Source organism: Chelonoidis abingdonii, chromosome 2, assembly GCF_003597395.2.
Source record: "Chelonoidis abingdonii isolate Lonesome George chromosome 2, CheloAbing_2.0, whole genome shotgun sequence".
In the NCBI taxonomy this organism is placed as follows: domain Eukaryota; kingdom Metazoa; phylum Chordata; order Testudines; family Testudinidae; genus Chelonoidis; species Chelonoidis abingdonii.
The window spans coordinates 212,319,830-212,332,779 of NC_133770.1; the positions used below are offsets into that span (position 1 = coordinate 212,319,830).

Consider the following 12,950-nt stretch of genomic DNA (forward strand, 5'->3'; position numbering starts at 1 on the left):
AAGATAGCAATCTGAATTTTGATTTAGTAGGCTTTACCACTTTATAGTAGAACATTAGCATGATTTCTTGGATTTTAATTTTTTTGGTGACTGAGTAGTGAGCTATTTATAAAATGTTTCACATAATCCATAGGATATTTCTGTCAGAGTGCTGTATTTTCCAAGTATGTCAAATTTGGTACCCCTGAGGTAACATTTTCAGAAAGCACCTCAGAGACTTAGGAACCTAAATTCAACAGTTCAATCACATTGGTGTTTTTAAAAATTCTATGCCTTAACCTGTAAGCCATGCATGTGCAAACCGAAGGGTCAGGCAAGGGGCACGTTTGTTAAAACTGGCTTTTGCTCTCATTTGATTTAAATAAATGTTAATATTTGAAAATCTGAAGGCATTATTGGGAGTAAGAAAATAACTGTTTTCCTTTAACGATGTTCTGAATTGTGTAGGCATTCTACGTGTATATATAACACACATGAGTGCAGAGTGCAGTTCAGGGTCTCTGCCCTAATATTCAAAAGTCTCCATGGGATTCATTGGCCATAGCAATCTGAGAGATCACACTAAGCCTCCATGACCAGAATCTCTCTCGACAGCTACATTGACCAACAGGGGAAATCTTATACATGCAGGAGACAGAACTTTCACAAGAGATGGATCTTGAGCTGTGGGGCTGTCTTTTTCAGCCTGAGGGCTAAACCTACTTCAGAAAGGTCAAGATGCTCCATCGGTGCTTTAGGGCAGATTCTCTGCCCTGTTCTGTTCCCTTTGCACTCTTCAGATGATAAAAGTGGAATGGAAATGATCCAAAAATCTCTTGATGGGGATTTTCCCAACATGGAGGGGAAGGTAGAAAAACAGTAAGGACATGGAAAAAGTAGGTTTTGTCTCAATTCACATACTTTTTTTTCCTACTGAACCCCTCTTTAGCTCATAATCAAATACAAATATTCTTCTTAACATGGTTACCATTTAGGGTCCCAATTTAAGACCACAAGTTAGACACTTCTGATTAGAAAAATAGAGCTAATTCCCAAAGAGAGATGAATGATTGATGGCTTCACTGCATTTGAAACTAAATTCAAAATTCAGTTGTCACAGCACGCGCGCTCGCTCTCTCTATATATACACACACACACATACGTACACACAGCAAACAAAAATGTAAACTAATTGAGATAGTTCTTCTACAGTGTGGAAAAGAAGATAGTATTGTTTCAATTTTTAAATACTTGTGAGTCACTTAGATAGTGCCAAAGTAATGATCCTGATCCTGGAGATTTGTCTGTACGTGACTAGTTCCACTGACTTCGCTGTAACTGATCAGGAGAGTAAAGGCTGGGTTTTTCAGGATTGGTCCCAATTTTTGTATAAGACCTCTGACATCTGAGGAAAAACAAGTGCAATTGTATTGGCATTAGACTATCATGGTAATCAATCAGAGAATGACCCACTGTAGAGAATAAAATCTTTCCACTAGGGGAAGTGGAAGGGGAGGGAATGCTCACTACAGCAAATATAGAGTATTTCTGACAACCAGCTAAGGATTTATGCTTGTTTCTGCAACAGGGATAATTGTGGAAGGTGGAGCATGGTGGAGCTCAGGGTCAGCTCCAGCTTTTTTGCCGCCCCAAGCAGCAAAGGGGGAGGAGGGAGATAAAGCTGTGATTGGCGGCACTGCAGCAGCAGCTCTACCACGCCGCTTCATTCTTCAGCGGCAATTCAGCAGCCGGTCCTTCCTCCAAGAGGGACTGAGGGACCTGCCGCCAAATTGCTGCCGAAGACCTAGACATGCTGCCCCAACCACCTGCTTCCTGCATTTGTTCCGGCCCTTGGGGAGATGGTGTGTGTACTAGAGAGAAAAGGTGAGTGAGGTAATATCTTTTATTGGACCAATTTCTGTTGGGTGAAAGAGACAAGCTTTCCAGTCACACACAGCTCTTCTCCCGATCTCAGCGTTGTGTAGCTTGAAAGCTTGTCTCTTTCATCAACAGAAGTTGGTCCAGTAAAAGATCTCACTAAACTTGCCCATCTAATATTATGGGCCCAATAGGACTAAGCAATATTGCAACACACACTTTTTCCATTTCTCTCTTTGATTAGCAAAAAGATTGTGAAGAGGCCACCATGTGATTTTTGCAATGCAAAAACTAAAGTGTATAAGAAAATAACCTACAAAACATATGGAGCCAAATCCTGTCCTCCTTACTCAGGAGGACTCCAATTAAAATAGTGGGTTTGATTAAAACTGTAAATTAGTATTTAGGTAAAATATTACCTTTTTCCATAAGGCACATTGTGAAAGAAAAAATGGTCAGTAGACCTGCACTGAAAAGAATGAGAGGAGATGGAAAAGGTCTGTACTGCCACATGCCAAAACATATTACACTATTCAAGATTAGAGTAAGCACAAAGTTATTTTGTTAAGATCCACTGGAAAATTCAAATGCTAATTAGGAATGAGAATCAGATAACCTCAAAATAATTCGAAATCCAATTATTTCTACCAGTGTTGCATGATGTTAATCTGTGTCTTTGTTCCAACGTTCATGGCCACTGTAATTTTTATAACAGTTGTGTGCTGAAATAAACAGCCAAAAAGTCACTTGTGCTAATTCTGACTCTAAGGGCTGCATTGGCAACTTTCCAGCAGTCATGTGTGTGAGAGAGGGGCGCACACACATTTTCAATTTAAAATTAATGCCCAGAGCCACAGTATTTATTTGCACTGCTGTGCTCCTTGGCCAATGAACAGAAAGTGTGTATTTGAACTCTGTTTTGTCCTGGCCCTGTAGTTATTGTACAGGGAGAAGATGGGCACCTGTGATGAAAATAAATACATTTATAGCTAGCATTTTGTAATGTTTTTCCATCTTTGTTTTTTCCCCTTGCCTATAGAGCTCGTGCTGAATGTGATTACTTTTAATTGCCTTCAGAAGACAGACATTCCTTGCCTGATGCAGTGGGCTGTGGCTTTTTGTCCTCCTTGTTCCGCATTTTGTATACTCATGAGACTGCAGCATTGCATGCAAAAATAGCTTCACTGTAAAACGTAGCACTTTGGCCACTGTAATAGCTTTAATTTCTAAGAAAATAAGAATGTTGTGCTCCTAACCTGCTCACCCTACGTCTGATACATCTGCAAAGGGAAAGTAAATCAAGCAATGAATTAAAAATAGAGGAAGGGGGTAACCTGCCACTCTACTACTCAGTCAGGTATATAGCAGTAAGGGTAATGAACTCTTAAGTAACTGTATGCACTCACGTAGATGCAAATATGAATGGCCTATGAATGTATAGGGCTGGATTCTGGATGCAAATGGCCAGCATGAAATTCCCCTGACATAGGAGAACTTCCCCCTGGGATAAAGCTAGCAGAGACGGCATCTGTGCAGACCATGCTCTCCACACTAATAGTAGATTGTCAGGGGAGAGCGAGGACAAGGAGAGGCATGACAAAGCTAACTGTGTCAGTGCCGGGGAACTTTCCACTGGCATAAAGCTTGTAGAGGCAAGCCCAGTGCCAGCCACACATTCCCACGCCATAGGGGATGTATCTGGGAAGGAAGGGAAAGGAGCATGATGGAAAGTATCAGGGGGTAGCCATGTTTGTCTGACGAAGCGGGTTTTTTACCCATGAAAGCTTATATCCAAATAAATCTGTTAGTCTTTAAGGTGCCACCAGATTCCTTGTTGAGTATGATGGAGTACATTATGCTGTACCATGCCTGTCCCAGGGCCCTATGCCGGGGCAGAAATTAAAGCGGCATCTTGGCCCTCAGAATTGGGAAGCCATAATCAGCTCCCTGCCATCTCAGCCTGACCTTTTCAGTGCAACTGAGAGAAGGGAACCAGTCTGCTTTCTGCCTGACTACATTTTTGCCCTCTCACCAGTCCCATTATTATACCTTAAGTCCTCCTAAATGTTGAAGAGAGAAGTTGTCTGTGATCCTCACAGCACCAGCATGACCAACAAGCCGATGGCATCTCTTTCTGCTGGAGGCAATGGCGGACCATTCTGTTCATTGTCCATCCTCACTAGACTTTCACTAAGATGCAGTATCTTGTCCCAATTCAGTAACCTTTGGTTTGACAACCCAGGTGCTGTAGCACAAGGGTTGAGTGAAAAACTGTAGTAGGAATGTGCTCAACATGCGTCACTCTCCCAAAAAGAGATTCAATACCATGGTGTAAGCCAGAATCTGGAAGATTAGATACTGGGGCGAGGATAAAGAGAAACATGTTGAAGGATCAGATTCCATGTATTTTGGATTTCTTAGAAGAAGGAATCTGAATTGGTTTTACTCTGATTGCCCTCAAGATGCAGCAAACTATTGCTAGCATTCTCAGCTAGAACAGAAAGTTTGTTTAGTTTCCTGAGGGCCTCTTGTACCTCTCAACTTATGAATAACTATCTTTTGCGAAGTCTTAACTTGGCCACCTGTTCATTGATAGGTTCAGTACTCACTGTCCCTATGTCAGTTGCCTGGAAAAAAAACTAGCACAAGGTGGATTTTTCCCTAAACAAATAACATTCATCCCTGATGTCATTGATTCATAGATTTACAATAAATAAAATGCTTTTCTAGTGTAAATTTGATGAGAATAATTCACAGTACTTATTTTGGTGACTAGAATGGCATAATGTATAAGGAACAAAAGAATATACAAAAGCTTTTTCTACTCTGTTGCTGTTATGTCCTTTCATCTTGTCAAATACAGTGCAGGTCATGGGTTTAATGGATAAGTGAACAAAAACGTCCTCCTTTTTTCCCTGCTCTAAGAAAAATCAGGGATTGTACCCTGCTGTTTCCAAGTGAGAATAATTGGCTTGATAGTAAGCCTGTTATCCATACAATGCTAGGCTGAAATGTTTAATTTTCAGGCTTCTCATTCACATCTGATGAGTAATATGTTACTTCAGTCTCATATTTTATTGCTGAAATGTGAGGAGTGGAAGTGTGTTTGTATTTGTAATGGCTTGGATGAATAACACGGTATGAGAGGCTGAAGAGAATTTCAAACATCTATAATTTCCTCCCAGTGGACATGTACCTTGAGAATATAAATTCGTTTCACTAACCATTATTTTTCATACTGTTAGTCCCTTCACTCCAACCTCTCTCTTCAGTATTGTGAGGGTGAAGAAATCAGTGAGTAGGAGTCAGATAGGGAGCGTGTTCATAGGACAGGAAAGGGAAGAAGAGTCAGGTGGGTTGTGGTTGCTGGGGATCCTCTTAAACAATGGGAAAAAGAGAAGAAGCAGTCAGGGGAAGAAGAGGGAACTGGAGAGGAGCAGGGAGGGAAGCTAGAGTGACTGGGGAGAAGGGAGGTGAAGTGGTGGGTAGGGATTTCTAAAGTAGGATAGGAAAAAGGAACAGAGTGGGAGAGAGAGGCTGTCTGTCACGGTAGGATCTGCAGAAGCCGGTTGGAGGAGCTTGAGGAAGGAGAGGTGCAGATCAAAGAATAGAAAAGCGGGTAACAAAGAAAAGATGCATGTTCTCCTCTTCCTTGCATATGGGAATCACTGACAAGTGCAGACCTGCCAAGTGTACCGCTTTTAGCGCTTTCTTGACCAATTTACTACCTGTTCTGGTTCCCAGGTCAGTGAGAATTGTGGGTTTCCTATGAATTCAGAGAGCAGTATGTTTTAAAATAGACCTGGCACTACAATTCTGAAGAGTTACCTTTTTACTCCACAACTTCTCCCCTACTTTATATTATCCAAATCTAGATTTCTTATACACTCTATCGCTTGCTCGCTCAAACTACAGTAATTCTAAGCAAATAGTTTTCTCAGTGACTTTTAATGGCCACGTGTTTCATTTAATCCCATTCATGTTTGAAATGTGTTTGAGAATTTGTTGAGGAGGGTGCTGTTATGTTTGAATTGTTTAGGGTGTTCTCTTGGATTAGAGGGCAAATGTTTTTGCAGACAGGGAAATTGGAATATATCTTTTTTGACCGATGACTTTCCAGTGTATGCACTTAAGATCTCATTCTGATTCTGCCAAGCCCATCAGTACAGATTGCTGAGAATGGCCTGAAACTTTTGTCATTGAGAGAATTAACTTGAGTCTTACTAACAGACAGTTTTTCCTCACATCACTTTACTTCTTAAGGCTTGTCACCATGGAATAGATGATAGGAATCATATTACGAATATTATGGCATAAACTGAGAAGCTTTGTGATCTTGTTGCTGTACCCACTGTCCTTCCTCCTCTCTCTTCTCCTCCAGTTTGTTATTCCTCTTAAGGGGCAGGACCATTTCTTATCTATGCTGTAATGTGCCTACCACACCTTAGGGCACTGCAAAATAATATTAATTAATAATGGCCTGGAAGTATTATTTATTTGTTTCATTGATATATGGCATGTAACTGAAACACTACGTCCCATCTATATATGCAATTATCTCCCCATGTTAGCATAATTTTCAAATGGGAAGGCGCACATGTCTAATGATGTTTGTATATTAGAACTGGTTGGGAATTTTTCAGTGAATTTTTTTCCAGTGGAAAATGCCAACATGTTGACACTTAAACTTTTGATGGAAATATATCTGTTACAATGATGTTTTTATCAGAGAGCTTTTTCAGGCCCGTGGTATTGGGGGACAAGGAGGAAGAGAGGAGGGGAGAAGGTGTGTGTGTCCTGCATGGTGGTTAGGGCAGTTACCTGCAGTGTGAGACCCAAGTTCATGTATCAACTCTGAATCAGACAGGTATTTGAACCTGGGTCTCCCACATCCCAGTTGAGTGCATAACTCCTTGGCTATTCTGGAGTGTTTTCTTTAAAAAAATATAAAATAAAATAAAAAGTTTGAAAGATCTTATTTTCATTCCTGTGTGGAACAAAAACAAATTTCAAAAGCTCAACATTTTTTATTAAACAAGGTTCCTGTTTTATGGCCACCCCTAGTGTATACAGAAATTTTTGGAAATATATGAACAGTTATACAAATCTGTGGCTTGTGGGTGGGAAGACTGTGTCTTCTTTTCTTGCTATTTGCAGCAGGAGGTCTCTGATATAGGTAGTGGCACTTCTTTCAGAACTCATTCATATACTGTATAACAAAGGCCATATAAGTACCTACTCATATAGCGTGAGCTAATGTACAGTGACTCATTAAGATTTGATTGTGACACTAAAGGGCAATGGAAGGGTTTGACATATGAAGCTCATCTATCCTAATACCAACAGGCAGGTAGGAATGTCCTCCCAGCAAGGCCCCTCCCTTAGCCACCTCCTCATCACAGATTTGCATCGGATGCACTGGGATAAGAAGGTTCCCTGCAGTAGTATATATCACTCTCCAGCATCCTTTTTAGCAGCTGCCAGAGTAACAAGAAGCAGATTTTGCCATATTCTGTTCCGATGCAGTTACAATGCTGCGGAGATTTCCTGAGTAGGTATAGGGTATTTACACTGAAAAAAAAAAAAGAGGCTAGAGAAATTAAAGGGCATTTTATAACAGCTAAAACATGACCGTCCAATTTTGCGCACAGCTAGCCAAACTTATTGCTCTTACCTTCACCTACGCTCACTGAGCACAGTGAGACCCTGCTCGGGGCTTTTGGGTGACACTTCAATAATAAAAGTAATTAGAGATCACATTTGGTCTTTCACAGTACCTTATCTGCCTTATTTTTATATTTATTATACAATATAGCTACACATTAAAGGCAATTTTCATTTACACACATCTTCTTTAAAACACTTTAACTTGCAGCTGCTCTATATTATTTGTCAAAGCTGCAACTGCATGGATCCTCCAGCTGAAACAGCTTCAGTTTTGACTTTATGTGATAAGTGAAAGGAGATGGGGATATCTCTCTTTGATGGACACCTAGGCAGCCAGTAGCTATAAAATCCCTCTTAGTAGCTGTTCTCTAATTGCTCTACCTCTAAAGGGTTAAAAAGTCTCACTGCTATGCACAGGTAAAAGGAAGTGAGTGGGCACTTGGCCAAAAGAGCCAATGGGAAGGCTAGAACTTTTTAAAATTGAACAAAGACTCCCCTTTTGTCTGTCTGTGGTGGCTCTACCTGCTGGAGAGGGGACAGGGCAGCAGTTACGCTGTAAGAAGCTTGGGGACAGGTATGAAAAATCCTCAGTATCATACCTAGAAACTAATCATTTTAAACCCCAGATATGTAAGTAGATCAGGGAATGTCTAGGAAGACAAAATTAGGTTTATCCCTTTTATTTCTTTATGGCTTGTGGACTCCTCTGTGCTAAGCCCAGGTGTTTTTGTTTTGCTTTTAACCTTTAAGCTGGACCTCAGGAAAACTGTTCTTGGTGCTTAATCCTTGTATTGCTCTTATAAAATATAGCAATAGCCTGAATTCCCAGATTTATTAGTTAAAAAAAAGAAAGAAAGAAAATACAACTTACCTTTTTTAAGAACAGAATTGAATTTTTGTGTCTTAACAGGTTTGTGCACATGGTGTTTAATTAGCTGATGGCAACAGCTGATTTCCTTCTTTTTTCTTTCTCAGCTCTTCCCCGGAAGCGGGGTGAAAGGGCTTGAGGGTATCCCACAGGAAAGAACTCCCAAGTGCACCTTCCTGGGCTCTCAAAGGGTTTCTGTACTTGAGTGGTGGCAGCATCTACCCAGCCAAGGTCAGAGAAAAGCTGTAACCTTGGGAGTTTAATACCAGCCTGGAATGGCCACTATTAATTTTTAGAATCCTTGTGGGCCCCCACCTTCTGCACTCAAAGTGCTAGAGTGGGGAATCAGCCTTGACGCCTTGCATGACTTTTAAATGACAGGACACTGAGCTGTCATAATGCAAATACATGTAAATATAACAGTTGTGTCATATTATTTTTCTTAAGACAAAGATTTTTGTAGATTTAAATTGACCACTTACTGCCATCAGAAATCTAGTCATTTAGATTGATATTAAAAAGTAAAGCAACAGTGTGGGGAAAACCTGTTGTTGTCTACTGTTTCAAACCAAATCGTTTTCAAATTTCTGCTAGAAAGTCTTGATTTCCTTTCTTCTCAGCTCTCAGTAGTAGGTTCTGTCTTTTGGATGTAATTAAAAAACTGTATAAAGTTTAAAGAAAAAAACAGCCAACTTCTATTATCTGTTGAATTCTGGGTTTTGGGAGAGTGGATCTGTTGGCTGGAGGAATAGATTAAATATTTGTTTGAAAGTATACAGCAACCATGGCTATATAGCCAAGCACTTCATTTAATCTAGTGTTTAAAGCAAGTGACTAGTACAATGCCCTGGGAGTAACTCCATTAACTACTATGGAACCTCAGCTGGCATAGGCAGCCATAGTTCCATAGTAGTAAATGGAGTTACTCCAATTTACACCAGCTATGGAGCTGGCCCCTGTGGTCTGTGCCCTACAGATTTCCTGTGTGTTCTTGGACAAGTCATTTTAACTTTTCATTTCCCCATCAGGAATAATTTTTTCCTACCTTTAAGTGCTCTGAAATATTAAGAAGAAAATGTCAAGTAAGTGTAAAGTGTTACTTTGTTGTTGCTGTGCAAGCTACTCTTACCATTTCCAAAATGTTTTCTCAAATACTTGATGATGAATTGTACAAGAGCCTTCATTCACATTTGTTTATTTGTTTGATTTACTTAAATCTAAAACAGTTTAAGACTTTAAATGGCCAGCTTTTGTGGAGTGACAGACTATAATGAATTTATTCCATGTTACTCAAAACGCAATTTACTGTTATACGAAGTAGACTGAAGTAATATCTGCAGTGCTCTTTAGTCATGTTCATTATTGTAATGAAAAAAAGTCAACAAGTACTAGAGTATTAGTATTCTGCTTATATACATGTTGAATTTTACTAATAATGAAACTGTTCCGCTTATATCTATGTTAAACTAAAAAATTGTGTGTGTATATATGTGTGTGTGTATATATTCACACAAAATAAAAGAAACTGAGGTATTCATGCTTAATATAAGACGATTCTGCAAAGGGTCTAGCTTTGAGGGATGTGTAACACATGATGAAGTGATGGTCAGAATGCTGCTTGAATTCTGTGTAGTATGAACTTTATATATGACTAAATAACATAACAAGGCATAACTAACGAGTGTGCATTGCCACACAGGCAGATCATAAAAAGGAGTCTTTTGCCTTGCAAACCTTATGCTTAGAGTAGGAAATAATTTGAGTTCTTAAGATTCAGCCCAAAATTTGCTGAGTGTCTCCTGCAATGTGTGGAATATTTATCACTCCCATTAGTCTCAATGGGAAGTGCAGGTGCTCAATAGTTTACAGGAGATACTTTAGTGCCTCAGAGAATCTGGCTCTCACACAGCATAATACAGCTTAAATACTCATTAGTAAATAAAATATGCATTGATCAACGTTAGAATTGATTGATTTAGGTTTCATGCTCCTAGCGGTGTTGCCTGTTGAACTGTAATATCACTCACTATTGTAACAGTTTTATTTCAGCTGTTTATTAATAGAAACTGTTGGCTGCAGGTTACCAGTTTTATCTGGCTCAGAATTACAGCATTTGAAAGTTGCTATAAACTCATGGCTCTCTTGGGGACTCAATGTACTTCATAAGGGGCATATACCCATATAACAAAACCATCACCACAACTGGTACAATCTCAGCAGATAGCCAGGTTCTAAACGAGCATAAAAAACTAGCTATCCTCTCATGGAGGAGGTCTGGGCTGAGAAATGTCAGTGGGATTCTGGAGAATCCTGCGCTTTCACTTGCCTAACCCAGTCCAGCTCCGGTGATGGTAATGGGAGTTTTCCGTTGACTTCTGTGGGTGCTGGATCAGCCCATCCCTGTATGTAAACATAAAAGAAGGACTTCATGGAGCCATTCCACACAAATGCCTTTGCTCCATCATCCACAGGTTTCAGACCTGCTTAAGGGAGTATTTTGGGCCAACGTTTGTTACTACTGTTGCATATAGAGAAGGCTATAGTTCTAGTGCAGTATAAGCTCAGAATATATTAAGTGCCAGTATTTGTGAGATAGAGGAAACCTTCTAAGCTACCCCTTGAATGTTACATCTATTGATTTATTTTTAACTCCACATTGAGATCTGAATTTTTATGGGAGGCAGATTAGCCCAGTTCAACAGATTTTGTACAGTTCCAAATCAATGGTTTTGAAAGGTGTTTAGGTTAAGATAAATCAAGATTGGTTTCGTAACTTTATTATACCAAAGAGGGTTTCTTTTAAATGTTGCTGTACCTTGAAATTGATGAAAATATTCTTTTGTTTTCCATAGAAACGCTCCAGAGGTCAAATATTGTTTGACAAAGTATGTGAACATCTAAATCTTTTGGAAAAGGACTACTTTGGGCTAACATACAGAGACATGGAAAACCAAAAGGTAAAGAAGACACATCTGCCAGGGTTTTCTTGAATTAAAAGGAAGTAGAATGAAAATCAACAGAACTAGAATCTTGCTAACTGGCATTGATCTTGAGTTTGCATGGGATAAGATATGTGGCCATCAGATTTTTTTTTCCCAGTGATCAGTTACCTACAATCCAGAACTGATGTTCTAGTTTTACCTCCCAAAGGATGCGTCTTTACTTAATGCCATCTCCTTTTTAATTGTTTGTACCTCCCAGGAATAGGAACAATGTTCTCCTGTCTTCCTTTTGCCTTGGTTATTTATGATGTAAGAGAAGTGGATCATGTAGCTTTTCTCTTTCTAGTATGGTTTGTTCCAATACTGCCTTGAAAATCAGATTTACATTCATAAATATATTTAATACTAAAAACAGTTTATTTAATGTTAAGGTTGTGACTCAGACAGGCATAAGTTAATTCACTATTGCTGCTAATTCCCTTTCAAGACTCATGTTATCTTTACCTGAGCATTATTGCTCAATTAGTACTGGGATACAATAATCTGAGATCTATGCAACATGTACATTGTACACGTTAGGACGAGATAAGGAGCATCAAAGGACCCTCTAAATATTTTAAAAGTATTTTATTAACTCCCTTTTGATATGTCTTGGTTAAAATGTGTATTATAAAAGAGTCCCCTAACAGGTTTTCATATAAGTATGTGGTGGTTTTCTCTCTTAGTGAGAACCCTTACTTTCTATATTTATGGATTTTTTTAAAATGAGGATTTTGGCACTGATGCAAAAAGCAATTAAGCAGGTGCTTAGTTCCATCCTGATTCAAGGAAGCACTTAAGTGTGTACTTAACTTTAAGTTAAAGTTCAAGGTAAGCATGTGCTTAACTTCTTTCCTGAACAGTCATGCTTTCCTGAAGTGGGGCCAAAATAAGTGTGTATTTAGAAATCATGTCAGATTACTAATAATAATGATGTTCAACATTTATAGATCTCAAGTCACTTTACAAAAGTGTCTAGAATAAGTCAATAATTAATTTAAAAAACATGTACATGATAGTGTCAGAGCAATAGTTTATTTTTAATTTCTACATATATTTTTAAATTTTACAATGTAAAAACAGCTTGTTCATCCTTCCACCACCCCCCATTCTCACTCCCCCTACCCCCACCCCAACATAGAAAAAACATCTTCCAGGCTGAAGATCTTTATGCTTTGTAAGAATCCATATCAAATTTTTCCATCTGAGTTACCTGAGTTACAAATATCTGAAAACAGGGCTTTAAAAAGAAACCCTGAGGCAACTTAATTGTAGTGGCATATTATACTCTTGTAGCCTCATACTTTGGAGTACAGACTAACTGATTCTGAGCAGCTACCAGCTGATTAAGGAAAGGCGGGGTAAGGTGCAAGGGTTGTTCTGAGGTTTGTTTGGTTTGGGTTTTTGCTATATTTGTTTGTTTTTCCCTGGAGAAAGTGGAATTTTTCCTAGGGGGTTAACAAACTGCTTTTGTTATGAATGATATACATATTAAATATTAATTTGCATTGGTTAAGACAATGCTGAAGTTCAGGGACATAACCTCCCAATATCTGAGAGAGAAAAACAGGTACAAA

General features: G+C 39.1%; 1 protein-coding gene across 4 annotated transcripts in view; it reads left to right on the top strand.

Moving 5' to 3' along the window:
* Positions 1–12,950, top strand: part of EPB41L3 (erythrocyte membrane protein band 4.1 like 3) — a 140,503-nt gene that overhangs the window by 75,624 nt on the left and 51,929 nt on the right. For all 4 annotated transcript variants that reach the window (XM_032785956.2, XM_075062948.1, XM_075062947.1 and 1 more), the window contains exon 4: positions 11,245–11,349. In XM_032785956.2, coding sequence (XP_032641847.1) covers positions 11,245–11,349 — 105 coding nt within the window. The remainder of the gene's footprint in view (positions 1–11,244; positions 11,350–12,950) is intronic.